The 26,815-nt window shown below is 36.4% G+C and overlaps 1 protein-coding gene across 2 annotated transcripts in view; it reads left to right on the forward strand.

The window, feature by feature from the left end:
* The window catches only part of HMGCLL1 (3-hydroxymethyl-3-methylglutaryl-CoA lyase like 1), a 73,508-nt gene that overhangs the window by 11,570 nt on the left and 35,123 nt on the right, over positions 1 to 26,815 (forward strand). For both annotated transcript variants that reach the window (XM_030448675.1, XM_030448676.1), the window contains 5 exons: positions 9,473 to 9,550; positions 10,579 to 10,686; positions 13,941 to 14,036; positions 14,162 to 14,310; positions 24,956 to 25,019. In XM_030448675.1, coding sequence (XP_030304535.1) covers positions 9,473 to 9,550; positions 10,579 to 10,686; positions 13,941 to 14,036; positions 14,162 to 14,310; positions 24,956 to 25,019 — 495 coding nt within the window. The remainder of the gene's footprint in view (positions 1 to 9,472; positions 9,551 to 10,578; positions 10,687 to 13,940; positions 14,037 to 14,161; positions 14,311 to 24,955; positions 25,020 to 26,815) is intronic.

Raw genomic sequence — 26,815 nt, forward strand, 5'->3', positions numbered from 1 at the left:
ACTTTTCTTCATTTTCTATCCAGCATAGCAATTATTGTGTACCTATGATATAATCACTGGTTGTGTTCTGTCATTTCACTGTATCTGGGCTTTGCACAGTATTGGGGTTGAAATCAATATATGAAAAGTTACAAAACAAGGATATAATCAGAACTGAAGGTAAAGAATAAAGAGTAGAAATTCATAATTTGTGGTTTTAGGTATTGCTACTGGGAGAAACACCTGACCACTGTATTAGTTCATTGTAGCTGTCATTCTTGGAAGAAATAGTTTCATTTCTGTGTTGTCTTCAAGTAATGGAGACATCAAGAAGAAAATCTAGTTTATGAAGAAACTGAGAAGATCTTAAAATACAGGAGAATAGTGTTGCAAGGTCAGTATGGTAAACCATGTAATTTGTTTGACTAAGAGCAGTAGTCTCAGAACACATGCAAAACCCACAACAAGATTTAAAAAAAAAAAAAAAAGAAAAAAAAAAAAAAAAAAAAAAAAAAAAAAAAAAAAAAAAAAAAAAAAGAAAAAGAAAAGAGTGAGGGAGAACTCTTAAAGCTTGTTTCTTCTGAGCTCAGCAGTTGTTCATGGAAGGGAGGAGTGAGAAATAGTCTAAGAATGAATATCACATTAGTCTTTGATGTGCTATGAAAAAAAGTACAGCAAAAAGCAACTGCCATCCTCTCGTGTATTTAAAGATAAGTAAGTAAATTATTAGAGCTTATTCTTGTGCTTTTAAAATAAAAATGTAGGTGGACACCTCCAAACAGTATTCAAATATATGACTACCATTTCAATTAAAGAGAGTGGCAAGAGTTTCAGTTTGTGTGTGTTCATAGTTCAAGGTGAGTTCACTTGAATTGGTTATATGAGGGAAGTTGTGTGTTGGAGGCAGCTGCAGGTTTTGTTTGTCTCCACTGTCAGCAAAAGGGTAAACTGCAAATCATAGAAAACAATATTCAGCAGGTGTTTCACATGAAGTATGTGAGATTTGAAGTCTTCTGATCTAGTATAAAGAAAAGTAGCCTGAGAAGTGAGGAATTCCTTCTCTTATTCCCTCAGTTAGACTCCTGCAGGCAGAAATTATATTGATTTATTAACTCTGTAACTCTTGGAAAGTGTGCTATTTTGTGTTTAGCCTGAAAGGAATGTCCTTTCACATAGAAGGTAATTGCTTATTTTGTTTGTTACATCGTGCTACATTTTGCTAAGACCTGGGAGATGCTGTTCTGTGAAATCAGTTGTACACTTGGTACACCTTCAGTAAGTCATTTAGCACAACTCTATACCATGCCTCAGTTTTCTCACTTATGAGTGGAGTTGTACTTGCATATTTTTTACTGCCGGATTTTGGGGTATTTTTTTGTGTCAAACTCTTGTTTATTGCTTGACAAAGACATTATCCTTTGGGATTACTCTCATAGCATCTAATAGCTGTAGCCTCCGCTGGATGAGAGGACTGGAGATCCAGCAGGATCAGAGAAAGTGCTAGTGTACAGAGCACTAGCATTCAGACTTACTTGCTGCTGCTGTGATCTGGAGTATGTATTATTACTGGTCTCCATCAGCAAAGCTTCTGCTTACAGTGCCATTATCAACTACTGCACTTTCTTTGTAGGTAAATCTGATGGAAATGGGCAAAGAGAGGGAGAAATAGGCTACATTCTACTCATAGCATCTATGATCTACGCCTGAGGTGAAGAAATGCTCAGAGGGTATTTATATGAACTGAACGTCAGCAAGTAATTGTCAGATATTGCAATAAAATTTGGGATAAAATTTCTCTCAGTTTGCTTTTCAGGGAGCAGTGAGGGCCAACAGCTCCCTAAGGGCAGTGGTAACAGGGCAGGCCGGTCACCAGTCCCTCAGTAGCTATGTGAGGTGAGTAGGGGAAGCCCAGAGGTGGAAGCCAGGTACAAGCAGGACTACAGGTCATCAGGCAAGTTTGTGATGATAAGGGATGTCCAAGGTTCAAGTGGGGAGTGCAGGTCGGTGAGTCAGGGTCAGGATTTGGTCCAGTGATGGTAAATCAGCGTTGACTACCCAGCCTAGTGACAATTGCAGATGTCCATGCTGATGAGAGGGGCCTAATCTCAAACTGGAAAGTCAATCCCTGGGTCAAGGTCTGGGTCAATGTCAATCCTTTGATTACAGAGGAGTTATGGGAAAACAAGGAGGCAAGAATTCAGTTATCTGAATTGCTTCTAATGCATAGCTTGGGCAGAAGAACAGAAATCAGGCCAGTTGCTCTGAATAGATGCTCTGAAACAGGAATTAGAATCCTCTTCATTGGATGCTGCTTAAATATCCATGTGCTACATGTTACCTTTCATATAACTAGGAAATTGTTGATATGTAAGGCATCAGTTGCAGAGGCAGTGTTTTCAACTGAAATTATCAGCTACAAAGGATAATGTTACTTCCTCTTGTATATTTTTCTTTATTCCAGTTTTTCATTGAAGAGTTTAGTGGCAAAGAGGAAATGTGACAGAAGGATGGATTTGGAATCTTGTAAGCAAGGAAGTGTGAAAACTGATTTTAGAATGACAAAAAGAATGCAAAAATGCAAAAAAATACCGAGCTCTTGGAGGAATTTGAAGTTCCTTTGATTTGTCTTGATAGCTCATTAGACGGTGTATAGTTCATTTAAAGCAGATGTTTGGGATTAAGATGTCTGAGTTCACACATAAGTAGGTGTCTACAGCAGCTGAAGTTCCTGTGATAGCCAGTGCAGATGTAGGACAGGATTGAGATGCCTAAGCATAGTTGTGTCATGCTGTTTGAAACACCTGGGATATGTGGATGTGTACTTACAGGGTAGACACATATTGTAGATAGAATCATAAAATCATAGAATTGGCTGGGTTGGAAGGGACCTCAGAGATCATCAAGTCCAACCCTTGATCCACTACCACTGCAGTTACTAGACCATGGCACTGAGTGCCACATCCAGTCTCTTTTTAAATATCTCCAGGGATGGAGAATCCACTACTTCCCTGGGCAGCCCATTCCAATGCCTGATCACCCTCTCGGTAAAGAAATTCTTTCCAATGTCCAACCTAAACCTCCCACAGCACAACTTAAGACCATGCCCTCTTGTCTTGCTGAGAGTTGCCTGGGAAAAGAGACCAACCCCCACCTGGCTACACCCTCCTTTCAGGGAGTTGTAGAGAGTGATGAGGTCTCCCCTGAGCCTCCTCTTCTCCAGGCTGAACAGCCCCAGCTCCCTCAACCTCTCCTCATAGGGTCTGTGCTCGAGTCCCTTCACCAGCCTGGTTGCCCTCCTTTGGACCTGCTCCAGGACCTCGATATCCTTCCTAAACTGAGGGGCCCAGAACTGGACACAAGTATTCGAGGTGTGGCCTCACCAGCGCTGAGTACAGGGGCATTGTAAAATACACAAGAAACCTGTTTTCTTCTGGATTAGCTTTCAGTCCCCAAGCAGTTTTACAAACCTGGTAATTGAAATCATCAGCAACTAGGTGTGTACCTTAGGGTGACATTAATTATTTTTTGTGTCATTCAGCTGCAGTGGAAATTTAGACATCTAGCATACCTAATTTAGACATCTGCATGAAGGAACCATTTAGGAGCTCTGTTAGGTAGTAGGTAGGTATACCTTAGTACACCTTAGGTGTACTTAGTAGGTGTACCTAGTACCATTTTCATAAATTGATTAGTGGAAATAACAGTAGCCATGTTAGGGCTTCTAATGCTAGAAAGGAAGGCTCAGAGAGATCTTATCAATATGTACCAATACTTAGTGGGGTCAATAAAGGACCCAAAGTCACTGACAGGACTGGAGGCAATGGGCACAAACTGAAGTAGAATAAATGCCATTTAAAGATCACTATGAGATTTACTATGAGGGTGGTCAAAACTTGAACCACAGCCCAGAAGTCTCCATCTTTGGACATATTCAAGTCCAACTGAACATGACTCTGGGCAACCTGCTTTAATTTACCCTGCTATGAGCAGGAGGTGTTGAACTAGATGATCTTCAGAGATCCCTTCTGATCTCCATGATCATTTAGTTTATACCGTGTAAGTTAACTCTGCTTTTAACTAATTTAATTCTGTGATGTTTTACTTTTATTTTACATTTTATTTTCCTATTGATCTCCGGTTGATTTAACTCTTGTTTGAAGTAGGATTAGATTATTTGTATTGTGATTAAAAAGAAATTATTAAAATTATTTTTTTGCCCCAAACTAGACACAATATTTGTACTCAGTAAGTGGCAAGCCAGTGTTTTATCTGTGGCATAGGATGATGTTACTGACTCGTGTTTAGTTTGTTTGTAATTAATTTTAATATCCCAGTCTTTTTCTATAAAACTCTTTACTCAGGTACTCTCTGTCTTCTCTTTTACAAAAAGCCTTTTTTTTGGGGGGGGGTGTTAAAATTATGATTGAGAAATAAGTGTGATAGAATTTGTAAAGGACAATATGCAAAAATTCTTTTAATTAGTCAGGCATCATCAGATACAATATGTCTTAAACACCGTGTTATTGATTTTATTGAAATGTATAATATTTATTTCTCTAGTATGTCAATGAATTTTTAAGTTTCAGACCTTTTGTGTAAAGCACTTGCAGTTGCTTTGTTTGTAGCATTTCTGTGTCATCTTTCAGGTCATAGATCTACAATGATATAAATGAAAATTTACTTATTGAAGACTGATGAGTGGCTTTACTAGTCATGGCCAATTCCTGGCTGCTTTTTTTCCATTGGTCACGTCAGCAGCATATGGCAGAAGTTCCAGGACAAATATTCAGTTTGTCTTTACTGAGGGATATTAATCAATTTTTGTCCCACTGTTTCCTGATTGTTTGTAAGTGGTATTTATATCCCATAAGTGAATCTTCCTCATTTCCCCCATGGTTAACTTGGTAATGAATATGTTTTCTGTGTTCCAGTACTGTGAACTATATAAAGTTGTCTCTGCAATAACCCTTCAATCAGTATTCGCTTATGGACTAGGTTTTAAATTTCATCCTGTTTATTTCCTCTGTGTCTCATGAAGTTTAGACACATCTGTGTGTTCAGAAGATTGACCATGTTCTCTTTGTTCTCCTTCCAGCAATCATATTAATCTCAGAGCCTTCTCCCAGTTTTGGGGCATTTGCCCATGTCACTGCACTTACATGGAATTATTGAGCCACTTCCCTGTTGATCCATGGTTAAAACTGCTCTCCTCAATAATTCTTGCTTGTACAAAATGCATCTACCTTTGCTCAGTTGTCCTCTGTGCCAGAACACCACCTTGTGGAAAAGGAAAGCAGAGCTTCATCTGCTTGGTTACAAAGATGGAAAAGACCTGAATCTCCAGATTCTTCCCCCTTACTTTTTGGTCCTTTCCTTTTTGAGCATCTCCAGGGAATACCTGACAGTGCTATTAATGTCCACACAAATGAGCTGCATGGAACGAAAATCAGAAGGCTGAAGGAACCTCAGCACATTTACCAGAAATAGTGAAGGAGTGAGAGCTTGAAAAAGTGTGTTTCTTTAATTTGATTAGATTTATGGTTATGTTAAGAAGATTATTCTGCTATAATTACAGGTTACTAGGATTTTCTCTAATAAACGTGAATTTTCAGCTATTTATAGATCAGGAAATATGTTTCCATACAGAAATTTGGCATTCGGTGTCATGGGCTGAATGGTATGGTTTTCCTTTTTCTAATTTTTTTAAAAAAGACTCTTTGGCTGCATTCTGTTTTGAGGAAGGCATTTTTTGTGGTTTTGTATGCTTTTAGTTCTCCGTTGGCAAGGCTTGATACATGGAAAAAACAAATTTTCCAGGCTCTTGGTCTTTTATGTCAACTATTTCCTTTTTGATATTTCAAACATTACTTTTTAACAGAGTCACTATGTAATTCAATAAGCAGTCACCCCTAAGTACCTACCATATTTACATTTTATACTTGTTACATAAAAAAATACTACATAGAATATAATTTAGTCAATATTATTTTCTGAAACAAAATGATTTACACGTTTAGTGTCTAAGTACTTGTGTATTTCTGTAAAGTTCACTTTTCTATGCTCTTAAATATATAAAAATATTTTTATTTTTTAATTTCTATTTGTATTTTATATTTATTATCTGTGGACCATTTAATGACATGTTTGAATGTGTCAAAATTCTCTATGTTTGTCTCATTGTTGGTTCTGAAAATCATTTTTGTTACCCAAGGTAATAGTGTACATTTGGAATGCTCCAGTTAGAGTTTCATGAACTCGATCTCTCAGTTAAAAAAACCCAAGTCCTGCTTAAGGTCTAATGCCATTCAGATAATTAAGACTTGTTTAAACTGCTTAACTTCTCAAAAATACTTCAGTCTGTTCTCTGAATTTGAAGCTTGCCTAGTGAATACAGAGGGCATTAAGCCTGGCACGGAATGTGACTGGTGGCTCAAGTGACTTCTTCAGTTGTGTTTCAGGACATGTCCAGATATTCTCGAGTGTTACATTGTGATCAGAAGGCTTCCCAAGAATGCAAGGAATCTCTTTCTTTCTTCTCAGGAAGTCTGCAAGTATATATCTCCAAAATCTTGAAAGAATGTCCTAATAGGTAGTTACACAGTATGCAAGGTGACAGGTGACATTAAAGTGAAAAGATACTTACTTACTCCTCTGATTCAGCTTAGGCCACAGAATGGAAAAATGCTAGAGTCATCTTAGCAGAAGATGGTACATGTACTCTCAAAGTCCCTAATTTGTTTCTTCATTTTATAGGGAGATTATCCACTGCAAAATGCATAAATAGTACACCTAAGTACACGAACCTAAGTATTTACCTTCCTTTTACTTGCTTGTTATCTAAGCTTCAGCATTGCAGCATCAGAGAAATTACTGGTTATACTGGGGAGAAGGATGGTCAGTGGAGAATTTGTTGGATGTGTAAGAAACTGCCTGAGGAGGAAATAAGAGATAACATAGAAAGCAGATTTATTAGACAAAACAAAAACTGCTCGTGGAGTTTCTCAGGTGTTTTCTAGAATGTGTTTCTTTTATAGCACTAACACATTTTTTTTTACATAATATATGTTTGTGTTAAAATAAGGTTATCTTGTTTAGCCCAAATGATTTCACCAGAGACTATCAAGATGGTAAGATCTGCTGAAGACTGAAAGACAGGAGACATTATCAGTGACACATTGAATGCCATACAGGAGAAGCTGAGGGATCTTGAAGACAGGAGCAGTCAGTGTGCTGTAGATGAAACTAGATGAAATTCATTGCAAAGCAAGAATCTTCTGGACTCAGAGCCAAGATGTTTGCTCTAAGCTGTTAGGTCATCAGCTTGCAGAGTGTAAGGTTTTGTCTGCCTTGAGTTGCCCCTGTGTGTCCCCTATGATAGTCATCCTGTACATGGTCCTTAGGGTTGTGTCTGAGAGCAGTGAATTTGGGTTGGGACTGACTAGTGGGCAGGAAGGATGTAGACAAAATCAGGGGGTGAGAGACCTAGACTGAGGTTCAAAGAGATTGTGTACATGTAGTATCACAGGTGGAGAATCAATATCAATACTTGTATGCCTTTTGGCAATGTCCCTGCCAAACTTGTCACCTGTGAAATCCAAGTCTGCAGACATCCTCTGAACAGATGTGTGATTTCAGCAAAACCTTTATGACAGTAGGAACTGTATAGTACTTATGAGATTTGGTCTAAAAATTGAATTTTTTTGTCACTGAAGTTTTGTGGACATTTCTTGTGCTCTAAGTTTTGGGTAACATAATCTATTCTAGCTCTTTTTTTTTATTATTATTTTTTTTTTCCCCAATCCTTTTTGTAGTCAGTCACAGCTTTACTCATAGAGCAGCTGTGGCATTTGTCTTGCAACAAAAAGGATCTGATAATCATGAAATAACCCAGATTTATGCCTTTAGTGCTGAAGCAGTGCCATATTTGTGAAAATAGCTTAAAAAAAGGGAAACCGTGTGCAGCATATGTGAAGGTTTTACCTTCACATATAAGTAGGTTTATACAGTCAGGGAGTGTGGGCTTAGCAAAACCTGACAGAGTTTTACTTTCCAGATGTTCCACATGATCAAATAGATACTATGCAGCTGTTTCCCATTCTATTTACTGGGCTGAGATAAATACACAGTAAATGCTCTGAAATATGTTTATTGTATTTTGGCTAGAGTTGAGGCTGTTGCTGCATAGATCTTACTTCCATCCATGGACACTGAGAATGCAGGGGAAAACTGAAGGGGCTGCAGGAATGCCCATTTTCTGTTACTGTGAATAAAAAACTAGTGACTATCTGACTGTAACAACCCTAGTGATACCAGCCAAGGAGGGATGAGAAATGGGTTTTCCTCTGTTTGCGGATGATATGAGATTGGTGACTATATTTGCACAGTGCAGAAGTGACTTCTGGACTCAGGGCAAGCTGTGACTCCTGTGGGCAGGAGCTGACTCCCTGAGCTGCCAGTGTTGTCCTTCCCATTGCATTTACATCCCAGAGGAGGGGGTGGGTGCAGCAGGAGCTCCTGCTTAGCGTGGCGTGGGCTTTCAGGACTGGCATAGAGCCACCGGGTTGCCTTTTGTATTCAGCGCAATACAAAAAACGGGGCATCTCCAAAGCTCCTGGTGGAGCTGCCTGCATCCCTCCTGTCTACTCATACAGGTGCAGGCAGTGTGTCCCAAGTTAGCCACAGCTTTTTGGGGATCTGTCTGAGAAACTGCTGTGAATGATTTCAGGACTGAAGAGCCCGGGTTGGTTGTGTTAACCACCACACGCGTCGACTTGATTCAATAGCAGAGCAGCGAAGTAATGAAAAAGGATGTTTCATTTCCCTTCACCTGCTTTTCTGATCTTGTTTCTCCTTCCTTCCCCTCCAACTCCCCATGCTCCCCTTAGCCCTCTGACCTTACTGTGCCTTCCTTCTCTCCTTTCACTGTTGGTCTCCTCTCTTTTCAGATCTTCCCTTTCACCTGGAAAATTCTTCTTGTCTACCAGAGGCCTTCCTTGTTCTCTTTAAAACCTTCATCTTCAGGCAGAGGAATTACTTTTATCTTTCATTAATAATCTCTTCAGCATTTCTTGACTGCTCTATTCTTTTCGAATTTATTGTCTTGCAAACATTTACAGAAAAGTAACTGTTCAGTTAAATTGAGAACATTCATGTAGAAGTTTCAAGGACTGTATCATTTTGGGAAGCTTTTTGAAATGGAAATATTTCTCACTCTGTAAAACACAATGTTCAGTTATGGTTTTATGTACATTTTTATAATAAACATTTGTGGCCTCAGAGGAGCAGTGGGACGTGCATGCAGATAACTTTTTTTAACTTTTACTCTCTAACTCAAGGTGTGGAATGTGTTCTCTAAGATTTTTAAAGGTTATGAACAATGTTGCATTCATGATGGGACTTTATACCCAGAATAATATGAGACCACAAATACAAGGTGTACCTTCAATCTTAATGACTCTATTGCTTTGTGTTTCAGTATTTGTTTGTGTTTCAGGAATCTCAAGCATCTGGACTACCCGAGTATATAAAGATTGTTGAAGTTGGGCCAAGGGATGGATTACAAAATGAAAAGGTAATTTTTCTCTTTTTGGGGGGTGTGTTATGAGCTATATTTTCATTGTGTAAAATACGTTTATCCTGCTTGCTGTGTTTCTTCTATTTTGTACTATAAATATATACTATATATACTATAAATATATTTATTGGGTTTTGGGTTAATAACTGTCTCCTAAATTAGAATAAAAGTACATTCCTATTTAGTTAGATTTTAAATCATATGAATTCTTGCTATACTTGGTTAACCAGCCTTTCTAGTACTCTACTGCTGTTTTATCTCTGGTATTTTTACTGTCAGTCAGTCAATTCTGCCATGACAGAACTGGTAAATGCTGTTAAACACCGACCATTTTCATAATATGTATTTGTGCTACATGGGCTACTCTAGTAGGGCTGGTACAATAGGTTTTGTCAGTCTTCTTCATGGACAGGCATAGAAAGAAAAAGAAATTACTCTTTTGATAATATTTGCCTGAAGAGTTAGTAGGGAAGCATGGAAGAAGAATGAAGGAGACAATGTAAAATATGGTACATATCTTTCCAAGAACAGAAGGATAATCAGTAACAGATTTCATTGTTACTGAAACCAGAAGTATAATAGTATAAGCAGAATAGGAGATTCATTCTGCCTCAGCTGTGGGAGCTTTTTTTTTTTTTTTTTTTTTTTCTGGTTGCACTATGCTGTGTTACTGTTTCCTTTGTCTGGTCTTTGCTAGGATGGTGTTTGGTTGCTACCAATTAGCGAGGCAAGATCTATAACAAATTAAATGCAAGTGCTTCCTCATCCTTATGTGGTGGACAAAAAATGTAGCAGGGTCATGTGTACTGCCTGGTGCTTTCCTTTTGGGGTAGCTTCCTACTGGTGTGAACCAGTATAGTAATGGTGTAATATATGAGTATAGTTCATAATTTAAAAAAAAAAAAAAAAAAAAAAAGAAAGAAGAAAAAAAAAAGAGGTATTGATTATGTGCTTAGGATATTTCACTTACAAAAATTTCTTACTGCATGAAATAATTCATTACACTGTCTCCATGTCCATCATAGGTGATAGTCCCAACTGATATCAAAATAGAGTTAATCAATCGGCTTTCCAGAACAGGCCTGCCTGTAATAGAAGCAACCAGTTTTGTTTCATCCAAATGGGTGCCTCAGGTATGTGAAATCATCACCACTCAGAACTAGTTCAATTTAAATGCCATTCCATGTAGGTTCCATAGTTCCTGTATAATTTTGTAAGGAAATGGAACAGAAATAATATGTTGTTTATTTGTCAAATAAGATGCTATTGTCATACACAATTTACACAGTTTTCAGGTTTTATGCTTTTATTCATATTATTGTGACCTTTTATTCAGGTCAGCTGAAGTTGGGCTAATTATTAAAAGCAGTCAAAAACTAAAATAACCCCAGCAAGCTCTGCAGAAACCTGGTGAAATCCCTAGCTCAGTAGCATTAGGGATCAAGTTGATCCAGAAAGGAAAGGGAACTCAAAGCCAAGCATGATAACAAGTGGAACAGAAGTATTGATTTTTCCAAAATTAAGCAATGCTACATCAGCATTAGAAATACCAGGTTTTCACTTGAGATTAAACACCACAAATTCAGATTTAGTCCTAAGTACAATAAGTAGCTTCTCTTTGTGAAAATTTAATAATCCCCTTCAAATAAGGAAATAAGTCAATGCTTGTCTATCTAATTTAAATTGATTATCAAGGAAGTAGGCACTTGTTTGCATAGAAGCATTTGAGTACTTATATGTACACTAATCCTGCGAAAGTTATTTGCAAAGTAAAACATGAGATTACTTTATTTGAGGTAATACTTCATTTTTTAACATTGTTGCATGTTTTCTGTAAACATCTATATAAAGTTTGGCCTTTTTTAAACTGAAAATGTATCCTGGGCTATATTCTAGGCTTTCCTCTGAGAAAAACATGGTATGATCATAATTTTTTCTTATTCATGAGTTAGCAGAGCAAACCAGCTGTACAGCACTCTCTAAGGGACTCTGATTTATTTCAGTGTTCCCAGGATCACTCGGGAAGGGCCCAAATTAAGAATAATAAGAAAGGAGAAGGGAACAGCAAAAATGCAGAATTTCTTGGTTGTTAATGCTGGGGCAATGAGTTTTCAGATCCATTTAAATTGGCTAGACTAAGTTTTTCCAAGTGCCATCAAACTTTGGCAGTTACAGTAACAAAGAATCATGGAAGGGTTTTTAAACACTAAAAGTAAAAGTCCAAAGCAAATGTGAATTTCTTCCTTTCTTGTTTATTTCCTTTTCCTGTGAGCCATTAGGAGTACCAAAGTTAGCACAGATTTGTCAGTATTGGAAAAAATGAACAATCCCTTCTTATCTTACACTCATGTCTGAAAACTTTATTATAATGGCCTAATTTGTGTTTAAAATGTTTTTTATTTAAAAGATAAGATTGTGTTGCTTTGATACGGAATGCAGTCTTGACTTTGTCTTTTCTCCTTTCTTTTTTCTTTTCATAGGTCATGGGAATAGAATTCACTGTTATGTTTAGATCACTTTCACTTATTTCTTTTTTTAGTATTTTAAAGCTCTTTCATGGTTTCTCATCCACTGTTTTTTTAGCAGAGATTTTTTTATTCACTGAAAAAAGTGAAGAGAAAAAGTTCCACAGTAGCAAGGTGCCTTGCTACTTGCCATATAAAACAGGATCCCACACCTATAGCCTAAATGGCCAAAAATTATGAATACCTACCATTAGAAATCTTTTTTTAAAGAAATTTGGAATATAAATATTTCATTACAATTATAACATGCAATATGTGTTAAAATGGAATTTTACTTACAGGAAAAAGAGTAATAGGACAAAATATAATACATATAATATTATTTGGACCTGGCTGCTTTATACTGGTTGAAAAAGTGTCATTTTGGTTTCCTAGTATATATTTTGCCAGACTATGATTTTCAAGTGTGGAATTAATTCCAACATTTGGCATTTAATTAATCATTTGGTTTCATTCTTACTTGCCCTGAGAAATTTAGATACTATTTATATTGAATTAAGGTATGAAAGATTATTCTTAAAAAAACTAAGGCATTGCCAAAGTTTTTTTGTGAGGTTACCAGATATGTTAGCAGTCACACTGATTTTGATTATGTAGAAACAATTACAAAAAGATGCTTTTTTCCATCACTTGTTTCCTGATGACAAATGAGTTGTGTCTGGCTACAAGATACTTTTCATACCATATGCCAGTGGGACAAGAGGGCATGGACTTAAGCTCTGTTAGGGGACGTTTAGGTTAGATATTGGGAAAAAATTCTTTACAGAGAGGGTGATCAGGCATTGGAATGGGCTGCCCAGGGAGGTGGGGGATTCTGCCTCCCTAGAGGTTTTTAAGAAGAGAGTGGATGTGGCACTCAGTGCCATGGTCTGATGATCACAGTGGTAGTGGATTAAGGGTTGGACTTGATGATCTCAGAGGTCCTTTCTAACCCGGATGATTCTGTGATATCCACTTCCTTATATGTTGGGCTTTCATTTGAGGAGGCATACATGCATTTTTCTGATGTTTCCTTCTATGAAAATGTGTGGAATAAAAATTAGTGACAGGAAGATTCCAGTAGTATTGTCACCTTATCATCTGGTGTAATATCAGATGTTTAGAATTGTGGTGCTGCAAAACTATCAATAAAGTATCTGTTGAAATTAAGGAGTAATAAAAGTTTTGGAGTTCATATATCTTTTTATACGGTACTCAAATGACTTTTCATCAGTGTGGAAAGAATTCAGAAATCCCAATTAATATTGTTTGCTTGGAAGATTTGCTTTTATGAGAGCTGATTTCAAACCCATTCAAATACACTATTCAGTTTTGGAAGAAAATTCCAAGTATTAAAACGTACACTGTGCAGAGAACTGGATTCTTCTATGTTTTTAAGGATAGACTTCTGATTAGTCTTTTTAAATATGCTGATTACAGTGTTCATTTCAGAATCACTTATGCTTTAGACTGTGAAGAGTCCTGATGTTTTCAAGATTTGGATGGTTTTAATATGTCAGTAATTCTGGTAATTCCACTTATTGAGTCCTTTGACGCAAGTATAAAGTTGATTAGCATGATCATAAGTCTACCAGTTTATCATGCAAATTATATTTTTACTGATACACAAAAGAAAAAAAGTGCTGTGGAAATCTTAGCCCCAGTTCTATATTGATATCAAGCTGGAAAGCTTGCAACTCAAATACTCAAAAGTTAACAAATACCAAAAAAAGTGTGTTTGTGCAACATGAATTTGTTTTTGCACTTTTTTGTATGAAATACATACCTGATGAAGGCAAAAACACAGTCTAAGGCAAATACTACTTAGCTATATTGAGTCAGACAATAAGTGTTGATCAATACAAATTAATTATATATTTTAGATGGCAGATCATAAAGAAGTAATGAAGGGCATTGAACGGCATCCTGGAGTCCAATATCCTGTTCTCACGCCTAATCTTCAAGGTTTTCATTCTGCTGTAAGTGCCTTTATAGAAGATGTACACAATTACCTCTTTCTTGTTTCAGACACTTTCAGTTAAATGCTTAATCTAATCTTGTAACATAGTGTTATGATCCCTTTTTATTGAAATGTATTTTTCAGATTGCAGCAGGGGCTACGGAAGTCTCAGTATTTGGTGCAGCATCTGAATCTTTTAGCAAAATCAATATTAATTGTTCTATTGAAGAAAGCCTAGAAAAATTTGAAGAAGTTACTAAATCTGCAAGGAATATGGATATTCCAGTGCGTGGGTAAATATGAAGATTCCTTAGTAAAACAGTTGTGTGTTTCACTGTTAGAGGTTTTATCTATATACTATCAAATTTTTACATTCTACATCAATTAAAAATAATCTTTATTGTTATTTTATAGATAGTTGGATATATTCAGGAGTTTTGCTTTATGTTTTGTAACTGCTACTGGTGACTAGTTTTCTGTGAAAATGGAACATAAAATAGCTGTGTGCATAAGCATATAAATTTTATTTTGAACATTAATTTTATCATCACAGATAACAATAAAATTTATTTTGTGCCACTGAGAACTCACTGTTGCCTGCATCTTAAAAAATGCCCTGCATACCTTTTTTGTATCACTTCATACACTGTAGAATCAATGTATAAAAATTATAGAACAAATTTACTCTTAAGAAAAAAAGTCTCACTATGAGTTATTCTGAAAACTCAAGTTGTCGAAAGTGTGCATGAAACTCTGGAATTGTCCAGTATTTATGCTTCTTTGGACCACCTTCTCATAACCTTTAAATAATTCTGACTGGTACTCACCCTTGAACAATCTTTCTTTTTCATTTCCATTTTCTTTTGCACTACACAGAGCTACTTATCTGAGATTACTTGCAAAGGTCCTTGTGAATGCAAGAAGGCTTATGTAGGTTCAAGATGTTCAGCAGTGAGAAAGAACTACATCATGCTCAGAAAATATCTGGACTTGAAAATAGATCTCTCGGAGACTAAGTGCTTGAAAACCTGTCTGGGAATAAATACTGGCATCTCTCTTTTCTCCAGAAGTAGTGATTTAGTCATCCTGCTGTTCATCTTTTGCACAGTAGAGTGATAGTTTGAGCATTTGCTTTGGGAAAGGGAGATCTGACTTGCAGTTGTATTTCAGCCTCAGAGGATCACAAAACAACAGAATGGTTTAGATTGAGAGAGACCTCTAGAGGTCATCTTGTTCAACTCAAAGATTTTAACACATCCCCATCCAACCAAGGATAGCTCATAAATGCTCGGGTCCTTACTCTTTATCTTGGTTGTGTTTCATTTGGAAAATCACTAAATAGAGAAGTAAGAAATTTCACTGTATTGAGAAGCAATAACTTGTACCAGAGTTTTAATAATCTATCTAGCTGCTAATTGGTCAGGTAGAGTCAGGGTTTGCTTTCCTGAGCAATTTTCCTTATAAGGGATCTGTTAAAAAGGTTTCTACTACCACCATTTGCCACATTTTTCTCAAATTCTGAGCTAAAAACATAACTAGAAATCTGAGTTCTCCAGGAGTATTAAGTGCAGGGATACCTGAATTTTAGTTCCCAGGTTGGTGTGGTTAAGAGAATAGACAGTCAGTCCAGAAAAGACAGCATGTGTGAGACAACAAACCTTAGTCACTGGTGAAAATTTTTACACTAAACTTTTGTTTTCTGGTTTTCTCAGGTGTCTAGGCATGTCAGGCAATATTTTCTGTTTCATATTCCTGTATCTCATTAAGAAAATTCAACCAACTGGCATAGTAGAAGCAACCAATCATCAATGGAATCCTCAAAGCTTATGCATTGTATGTTTTTGGATAGCTATGAGTGTTGACAAGTGGACTTTGCAACTGGCCCAAAAGCAGTAAACTGCCAGTGATGAAGAAGCTCTGGTGTACTCTAGATTGATGTTGGAGCTTAAAATGTTAACTTATCTTCTGTGCACTGACTTTCTCATTTTTAAGAGAGTGGCAACCTGCTGCTTTTTGTTACACAGGTTGTATGGCTAAGGCATTTGAAATTTGACAGTAGCAGTTATGGTGGCACAGGTACAGCGATGTGATGCAAATGACAGTTCCCATGACAGGATTCTACAACATTCCCATACGTGTATTGTCAATTATCTCTGCACAGAGCAGAAAAAAAAGGAGGAAGAAGCAGGATAGAAAGGCAGGCACAGAAAGGAACAAAAAAAGGTCAGAAAATAGCGGAACAGAAGCAAAGCACAAAAAAATCAAAAGAGAATATTACAACAATTATGACTAAAAAGAAGGAATATAAAGCAAGGAGATGTAAAGAGATGAGTAACAAGAACCAGGTAATGAAGGAAACAGAAAAAACAGCAGTATAGAATTGAAGAGAAATATGTTAATTACACAAATAAATAAACTCTGATAAATCAGATAATGATTTAAAAGTGCTTATTTTGTGCACCCAGTACAAAGATCTAAGCAAACTTCACACTGTGTATGCAAGACAGTATCTTGAGTTTGTCATGCCAGGTGAAGTATGTTACACCATGCTTCAGTAGTGGACTGCTTAATGTCATCTATCCTACAGATTCATACAGATTCAAAGTTGTGAATGAAAATGATGTAAATTCACTCCAGCTATAGATTTTTCTTAGGCTTAGTGGTCTAAGAAAAGTGAATCATTCAGAAGTAGGAAGCCACAGAATCATTCACTTTGTGGGATTATAATCGAGTAAAGAATTCAATAAAAGATGATAAGTGTATTGAAGAGAAACTACATTTATGTGTAAGTTACAGCTATCTTCATTTTAGGATATTATCTTGGGAATTAATTTATCTAGAAAAAATTAGATGTTGAGGCATCAGGAGATAAGATGCTGGACTAATGTTACACCTCAACAAATCATACATTTTAGGATAGGACTGTCTGGTGTTTGTCCAGGGGGATTTAATGTAACTCATGGTAAAGCAGCTAATCTGCTTCAAATCTGCTGAATCTAAACTACGGAATATGGAGCCTTATTTCATAACACAACTGGGGAAATAATTCTGAATATCTAAAACATCCCCTGAACATGGATTTCAGCATATAAAAATGTTATATAGAAAGTTTTGAGCATGCTAGATGATAAAAGAGAACTGGTTAGCATAACCTTTTTGCATTTGAGTGCACTTTTAAAAAAACCCTCACGGGGAAAATTTGAGGAAGCAAAAATTAATGAGAAATAAAATGTTGCTGTGGATCAAAGTATAGACAAATACATTTTCAAGAGAATAATTACCACGTACTGTGATACAGATTAAATAAGTGACATTTTTGTACCTCAGTTTCATTCAAAAATTCCCTAACTGCTGAGACAGCTAAAGCTTTGTGGCAAGTTGTTCCTTATTCCATGTTCTTTATGCTTTATATCTTGATCTGTTAGTATCACACAGACAGGTCTAGCAGGGACAGAAACTGACAGTTTCAGAAATTTGATACTTCCTGTTGAATGACCTCAAACCCAGCATTTTAGAAACAAAAGGTTGGAATGTACGTAATTCATCAGTTGACATTCAGTGTTTAGAATTGGTGCTCATGGTTTGACTGATTGCTATTTAATTTTCAAGAGATTAGTTTCAGGCTTTATTTTGTTTTGTGGCTTCTATTTACTGAAAATAATTATTGTTTAAATGATTGTTGTCACATGAGGCAAATCTAAGCATGACCACCCAACAAGTCTGAGCTTGTCATCCTAAATCTGCTTGTAGTTACTTGAAGGAAATAGGCAGCCTTCAGGCTGTGATTTATCATATGTGCTTTTTTGAGTTCCCTCCTTTTGATTAGATAAACCACTTTCCTGATGATCCACCCTTTGGCTGCAAACAAGCTTGGGCTCTATCCTATATTAGTCATCCTGTAGGTGGCCTTTGTAAGATGTAGGCTGTAGATTATTATCTTTGATATCAAAAGTTAGATAAATCACATCCTACCTCTGCATAGGCTAAGGAGTAGCACCTTGTAATTTGTCTAGATTACAGTAGATACAAGAAATTTATTGATAGGCTTTGTGCTGCAAGGTAAAACAAAACTGATTAATGGGCTAAATAGACAAAGATTTGTACTCTGCACTGAGAATCAACACTTTGTTTCAGATCACCTATTTAGAAACTTTTAAAGATCCATGGCCAAAACCTTTGCTCAAGCAACTCTCAGAACTGCATGTTTTGGCTTCTACTATAGATTTTGTAGGCTAAGTATTTTGCTTGTATTACTAAGACAATAAAATACTAATATGCATAAATTTTATTTGTATTAATTTCAATTCAGAGATTGTTTCCTTTCTAAAGCACTCATATTGTTTAAAGTGTTATTTGCAGGAAATGGATAATTTAGTGCCTTGCCTTAACTCCTTAGCTGAGCAGTTGAAAAATACTTCCAAAAATAATTCTAAGGGCTTCAAATTTTATTTCCTATTTTTACTGGCAATTTAGAATTTATGTAGCGAGCATAAATCATTTGCAATCTTTGGATCTTATAAAAAATGCACTCAAACAGTTGAAACTAAACTTTAAGCTTTTACATGTCTTACTGTTGCTACAGCTGCACTAACATTGACTCGATCATCATCCAGAAAGTTTATGTTGTCAGCTGTCACATCGAAAATCTGTAGCACAGTACACAGTTTTCTAAATGTTTACTAGATTAGTTCAAATATTTATGAAGAATTGAAGTATTGTGTATGGTCTTAGAAGTTAGACTATTTATTAGCGTCATAAAGGGGTTTTTGGGGTTGAGGGGTTTTTTTGTACATGCATAAAAACTTTACAATAACATCTGGGACACATTCTGTGAAGACACTGAGCCAAATCACTTATAAACTGTGTGGTCAGCTAATTACTACTACGGATATTTTGCATGTGATATGACACAAAATACTGCTGGTTTTAGAACTGCATTTTTTTGATGCATAATTCAGGTACTATTAAAAATATCACAGCTTTTTCATTGATTAAAAATGAAGTCTAACAGCCAGGACTGATGAAAAACTGTGGCAAATGGTAATTGCAAATAGTCACTTGGGCTGTGTTTTAATTTAAAATTATTTTTTATATGCACAGGAAGAAAACACTAAGTAAATTCTGATTAAGCTAAGTTCTTCCAAACTTTAAAAAGACGCAGAGAGAAATTGCAATTAGTACAATAAAAGAGTAAGGAAGTGAGGACTTGCATTTCCCCTTTTTTAGAAATGGTACTTCACCATCTACTTTGTGTCCCGTGACAGTGAAATAATGTCCGACTGTCTCTCCCTGAAACACTCAGTTCTGTTCTGAACATTCAGTTCAGTATTAGTCCAAATAAAAATAACTGGGAACATAAGAGCTGAAAGGTTGTAATTTTTTCTCTAATAAAAAACACTTTTTCATGACCAGCAGTTAAAGACTGTATTTATATCCCAGCCCTTTTGAGGCCATCTGGACTATTTGCATGTGCAAATATGTATGCGAGTGTTTAGATGTTCAGTGTAAGAACAGATGCAATATTTGCTGTCAAATAACTCTAGAAGCATTTACTGACAAAGCTGCTGCTTCATAAAGTAAATGTAATCACACATTAATTCTGAACTGATTTATGCAATTCCTTTGTTTATAGTTTTATGGTTTTTAATAATGAGCAGCGGGAGGAAGTTCACAATATGTAAAAGCATATTGAAACATATCTGTCTGTTTAGAATTCAAGGACTGGTTGATATACGTGAAATATAGCAATATTTTTTGCTATGACAAGTAGATAACAAGATACTTGCAACTGGGCACTAAATACATGGAGGATTTTGTTTTTTTTTTTAACAAAACAAATGTGGGGGGAAAAAAATCGTGGCCTTATTTGCACATTTTTGGTTTTGGCTTGAAGATTCTCTTTCTGAAAGAATCTTGTTTACTTCTCCTTTTCTTTGTATTTCCCCTTTCCATATAGTAAAGATTGTCTGTTTTTAACAAATGGCTTCCTTTGCAGAGGGACAGAATATATCAACCTCAATATTATGAATTCAGCAAATGATAGACATATACATTTTAGCACGAACATCCAATAAAAATAAATACATCTGCAGTGAACATGGTAAATTATGCGAACTTACACTATAATAATAAACAGGAAACAGCAGCATCTGAGTCTGCAACTGCTTTCTCAGGAGGCTCTGTGCTTCCAGCTGTGGTAGCAGCTGTGGATCTGGCTCTGGAGCTCTTGCTGAAACAAGCTGACAAAGGGCTGATTACAACATGGAGTTCAGTTTCTGCTTGGCTTCATTTTCCTTTTAACACACTTTGGTTATGAAAGGTTTGCTCATTTACCCTGTTTGTGGTTTTATATTCTGCACTTCACAGTCACTGGGCTAGTGTGGTGATTATCACCATTCCTAGTGACCTTGATCGTAGGGACCTTACACTGTCTGTACCATTTGTGGGACATTGCACTTTGGTTTTGGCTTAGTGGAAGAAATTGAAAACTCTCATCCTCTTCCTTCTCCCTCCCCATCCCCTGAGGCTGTTCAGCATTTTTGTTAAACAGTTACTATTACTATCCATGTCCACAGTAATGTTAATGTCCAAAATGTTACACAGTAAAGTTGGTGTTTATTTTTTTTAAACTGTGTTTGTATGCATAGAAAACAATTTAGGAGAAGACAAAAATGATGCTCACTTGCAGTGAAGCCTGTAGAACAAGCAAGAGACTGCGTAAACTCTGCCGACTGAAAAAGCTAGAGAAATTCTTTTTATAACTTTTTATTAAGGAGAGGAATTCTGATTTCACAAAACCTGAGTAAGAAAAACAGCATTTACTTGTGTTCCTAAAGCAGCTGTATGGATACGTTCAGTTATTGCAGGTCCTTCTATCTACCTCTTGTTGCATGAGTTCCTTTCTTGATTGCATGCTAAAGGCATTGTTAAGCTACTAAAACGTCTGGCCTGGATTCAGCAAAGATTTAAGCACATACTTGGAATTAAACACTTCCATTGCAGAGCCTGCTTTGTGAACTCCCAGATATTTGCTTCTGCTCATATTGCAGTGTCTCTGGTGAGTGTCCTGAAACCTAGACAGTCTTTTTCATTACAAAGTCTTTTTTCTTTCAGTCCTGCCATCTTTTTAGAAAACATCTGTATCTTCCAATTTAATTGAATCTTTAAATTAAATCCCAGTTGCCTCTGTAGCTTATTGCTCAAACTCTTCCCTCTTTTTTCCTCTGCTGCTCTTGCTCACATAGGATCATGCTTTTCCTCCTAAGGAAAGGTAGATACAGTATGCTTTTTTTCTGCCACTCTTTTCTTCCTCCCCCTAATCCGTCCTTTTTCTCCTCAACTGTCGGAGCAGCAGGAGTTTCTTGTCTACTTTCCATCTGTACCCCTTCCACTTGCCCCAGTGACCCCATGTTCTGTTCTTCCTCTTATTTCTCCCCTCCCTTACTCGCTTTCTTAATCTCTCACTGTCCTCTGGCTCTTTTCCACTGCAATATAAGCAAGCATTTGCCTCTTAAAAATTGCACCTTTGACCCTACTTGGTTCCTCATATCATATCTCATTGCCTATCTCTCCTTCATTCCTAAGCTCATTGAAGGCGCTGTTTATAATTACTGTCTGGAGACCCTCTTCTGTGATTCCCTCCTACAACTCCTACACTTTGGCTTCTGTTCCTTGCTTGCAACTGCAACAGCTCTCACCGAACTCCCTGATGACAAAATCTCAGAAACAGTAGTCTATCCTCAATCTTCTTGACTTGTCAGTAGTGTTTTCTGCAGTTGACCAGCCTCTTCTTTAAACTTGCATCTTTTGTTGCTTTCTGTTGTTCTGTTTTGTTAATATTCTCTCTAAACAGTTCTTCAAAGTGTTCTTCAAAGATGTCTTGCATTTTGGAGGGGTATGGGTGGAAGTCTTGGGGCTCTGCTTTGGCTGTATTCTCTTAAGCTTCTAGTGCCTTATGGGTTATTTCATATAAAAAAAAAAAAAAAAAAAAAAAAAAAAAAAAAAAAGGACAAAGGCAAAAATTTAACAGCCAAATATATCTAGATAACAGATCTACCTTCCTATTGAAACATATTTCCTCTCACTTAACCTTGTGAATTTGGAACCACACAAATACAAATTGGCTCACACGGTGCTGGCTTAAGTCTAGGATGTCTTGACAAATGCTCAGATGAGATGTATGATTATCTTCCCTCTCTTTACTTCTCTCTTCCTTCTCTCTTTTCTTCTTTCATATGCTAGGCTCTCTGTATCCCTGCTAGCTGTTTGCAGCATCTGTTGCAGCTTGCATTACTTTTTCTACTGATGATTCAAATTGTAGATCTTATTTCCAATAATACAGCAAGAACTTGTCAAATAGAATTTATATTTTATGTCCTCTATTAAAAATGCTTATCTTGATATATAGCTGAAGTGTATTTTACTCTTCTAGAGCCTCATTTTAAGAATTTCACTTTCTTTGTCCCTGCCATCAACTGAGTCCCATTTCTATTGCTTCTGTTCTCTCTGCATGGAATCCCAGAGCTTTTTTTTTTCTTTTTTTCCCTTCTTGTATTGAAGAAATTTAATGTTATCACCACAAAACTACTTTTCATGCCAACTCATTAAATGAAAATAGACAAAATTCTTCCACACTTGTTCTTGATGAACTCTACTGAAAACCAGTTCTTTCATTCTCCACAGGACTTTGTTTTCTCTCTGGCAGGAAGTTCTCTACCTGTCAAATTCTTTCCGTAACCAGTTTAATATTGAATATCAGATGTCCAGATAGATTATATCTTTCATATTTTCCTTGTTTAAAATGTCAGTCTAGTTGCAATGGTTTAAACATGCAGAGAGTTCATAATCTCAAACAGATTTGTACATTGTAGTAGGCAGATTTCTCAGGTCACCACATATTTTCATATCCCAGCAGGCCCAGCTGAATTGTGTGAGCTCAGGCAAGTTTCTTCTCACTGTTGTGAACTATAAGGAGCATTCCCTTGTTCTCTAGATACCTTTTGGCTTGCTTTTATTTTTGTTTGCCCTACTCTATTGTAGATGTCATTCATGCCACTTTAGCCCTACCAAATACACATCCTCTTGCTCTAGCATATATAGCTGTTAGGGACATGTGGAGATATCTGTAATTAAAGGTGAAGATATATGTAATTAAAGGGAACATGTGCACATGCAAACCGTATGTCTTACATTCATTTTGTATTTAGTTCTGGGTTTGCTCACTTCATAGTAAGTGCTGCAAAGCACTTCCAGTATAAGTCTGTATTCACTAGCTCTAGGTAATATTATGTAAAAAGGAATCCTTTGGGTCTGAAATTTTTCATGCTTGGTTTCATTTGAAAAACTGAATGCATAAAAAAATTAGAGTTATTTTTCTGAATTGTTTTTGAGTTATATGCCACTGGAGAGGAGGGCAGTGTTTAACGAATACCAGTAGTTACTTTTTTATCATTAATATAGATAAGAAAATCTAGAATTGTGAAACAGTGACATCTAAATTGGGGGTGATATTTAGTGAAGGCTATCGCCAAGTTTCAAAAACCTGGTTTTCATAATGACATACAGATAATTGAAATAGTGCCTGATAGTCATCTGGACTAAAATTGTGAGAAGAATGTAATAGACCCAACCACTTGTTGAACGAAAATTCATTTCCATTTCTTTGTCACGGCTAATCAAGTTCTTTTTAGGTTCAATATTTGCTTCATTTTTACTGCTACTTCTAGTGTGCCAGAACTGTACCTTTGTGTAAGAGATGGAATATGTTCTATGCATTAAAACACTGACTTTTTTCACTTTTTTTTTTTGCCTGTTACTCATCCTAATTTCACATTCTATCAATCAATTTTTCCTTCAACTGCAATGAAATAATGCATCCATTACCCTACAGACCTTGACTCATACAAAATGTGATTTGGACATTTGCATTATACCATGTATAATTTTGCATGATATCCTTCAGTGCTGAGGGAAAAGGAATGTTGGGAAAGAGCATCTATGAAGCCTCTTGTTCTTCTGTTAAGCAGTCGAGCACCCTACCACTGGGACTGGTGATCTGCCTGCCTCAAATCCATTGGAAACCTCTCTACAGCCACTCTTATTTTGATTCAAAATGGCTGTTTCTTGTTACTTTAATCCTACTCCTAATCAATTGAAGATAAACTATTAGAGGTTTAATTGGAATTTAATGTCTTTTAATAGCCATTAAAAAAAAGAAAGTTAAACCAAACTTTAAGACAACATGGCATTAAGACTGAACAATAGAGGCTTGGTTGTGACTTTTGATTTTTGTGCTTTGTGGAGCCAATAGCTTCTGGGAGACACATTCTGGCTTCCCAGTTCCTACTTGTCCCAAGGCATACCTAAGCTGCAGCTTGCAGTGGAGTTATAATTCTTCTGGGGCAGTAGAACAGAAATGCCTGTACAGAGAGGGAGAAAGCTACCCCATTCACCACAATTCTAGTGACTTCTGAGGTGGCAGAGTACTTATAAGTTGCTTGTGTCCATGTGTTGCTCTCTATGATCTGGGAAGGTGGCACAAGGAAGAAAATGATACCTTCTGAATACCTTGTGTGGGCTGGTCAAGGCAAAACTGAGCTGTCTCTTACAACTTCAACAGAAGTTGAAGTATCCTGCAGCAGGATTGGCTTGGCTGCATTACTAGTCCTTTACAAGTTGTGACATAGATTGAGCATGACTGAAGTGATAAATCTCTGTTCTGTGATTTATAAGGAAAATCATAGATGCTATTTTCATTAGAAGCAATTTTAGCTCTTCACTCAAATATATATTCCAGATTGACTGTCTTAAATATTCAAAATTATATTTAATTATTTTAATGTACCTTTATGTACCTATGTAACCTTTTAATGTCATATGGATGGATACGGATACATCTATATAAAACAGAAGTATGTTCATATCTTCTTTTTATTGTAGGTATGTGTCTTGTGCTTTGGGCTGCCCATATGAAGGAAACATCATGCCAGCTAAAGTGGCAGAAGTAAGAATGAATTTCTGGCTTGTCTTTTTAATGAAACTACATTTTCAAATGTTTATAAATAATCTTCTCTACTTAGTCCTAAAAAGACTTTTAATGAATAAAGTTTAAGGAAGACAAACACAGAATATAGCTAATACTAAAACTCTGTGTGTAGTCCTACTCAACCATAATCAGTCAAATCTAAGGAAAACAATATGTTTTGATAGTTATCAGTCATAAGAAAGAATACTATAAGCTATTTCCTCCTACAAGAAGGTAAGGAAACGCTTAAGGAAGTAGACTCAAGCACAGAGGACCACATTGTACAAAATTATTCTTGCCAAAGGTATCTGCTTTTAAATCCTTTTTATGCTGGCGGAAACATACAGCCCTGTCAGCTACTTGAGCCACTACTACAACACTCTGCTTCTGGTGAAAGCCATGTGATTGACACATGAACCAAAACTCATCCCCAAACTGATTTCCTACTAATTAACTAGTTCTACTGCTATAGTAGAATAAGCTGCACCTTACTTTCCCACTCCATTTTCCCATTTAGAATAAAAGAAAGACAATGTCTTAGTCCAGCCTTTTTTTTTGCAGCAGAGAAAGAGACTTGTAGAACATTTTGAAGGTAGGCAAAGAGGACATGAAAGCTGAAATGGACAGTGGAGAAAGTGGAAAGAATTCAAGAGACACAAGGCAGAATGCAGGGGCCTTCTTCATGGAGACTGACTTATCTTTGCTAGATTTGATCACCTACTTTGATGATCTAGCTGAATCTCCAAACCATTTTTGTTGTTTGTAGCACTAGCAGCTAATCAACATTCATCTGGCATACTGTGTTCTGTGTGTGTGGCTTTCAGGTTCCATTCTCCTGCCTCTTGTATACATTCCAGATGGAACTTGTGATAATGCTTCTCCAACAGAAGCCACATATACTCATACTCTTTGAAAAAAAATGGCTAAATTGGAAGGTACTCAGTATTTCTAAATTAATTTGGTTTAATATGAAGTGAAAGTTAGAAGTGACACAGCTTCAGTTAGAGTGGTGATGACAGATTCAGCTGTGCTGTTGGTGAATTGCTTACTGCAATCTCATGTTCCCCAACAGGCTTTTTTCCACGTGTTGCTTGTTTTTTCACTACTACTCTTGCACAGAAGATCTTCTCTTCTGTTTGCTAGAGGGAGTGCTACTTAATGTTCCAAACCAGAAAACTTGTTCACAAACAGATATTTTATGTTCTCTCTAAATACTAATTAGTGTTTTCTTTCGTACCTGTACTCCATTACGTATGTGCTTAGGAACAAAAGCTGCCTCATTAAAATTATTGAGGCCCTGATCCAGCAAGCACTGATGTTTATATAGAAGCATCTGATTAGCTGTTAATGGATTTTACATAAACACATGCACTTATCTTTTGCTGATTCAGAATTAGCAAAATTACCCTTTTGGAGAGCTGCCTCTGGTCATCATCTTTCTTGGCGTGGGAGCATGTGACTCCCTTGACTGCATTGCAATCGACAGCTCTGATTGCAAGGTTTAAACTCCTTCTTCTGCAGTCAATGACAATGACCAATTTTTAATTTTTTTTTAAGAAAGAAATTTAACTGAAGCAAAAGTAATTATGAAAGGTGGCTCTATAACCAGTCTGCTTGCATTTCTGGCTTACTAGGTACATAACTGCTTTACGCATAGCTATCTAGTGACCACAAACTTCATATGACTTCAGACTTCTAGAATATTTCTAGTACATTCATATCATCCTTTATTTTAAAAAATAATAATGATATTTTAAAAAATAATAATAAATATA

The sequence above is a fragment of the Calypte anna genome, chromosome 3, assembly GCF_003957555.1.
Source record: "Calypte anna isolate BGI_N300 chromosome 3, bCalAnn1_v1.p, whole genome shotgun sequence".
Taxonomy (NCBI): Eukaryota; Metazoa; Chordata; class Aves; order Apodiformes; family Trochilidae; genus Calypte; species Calypte anna.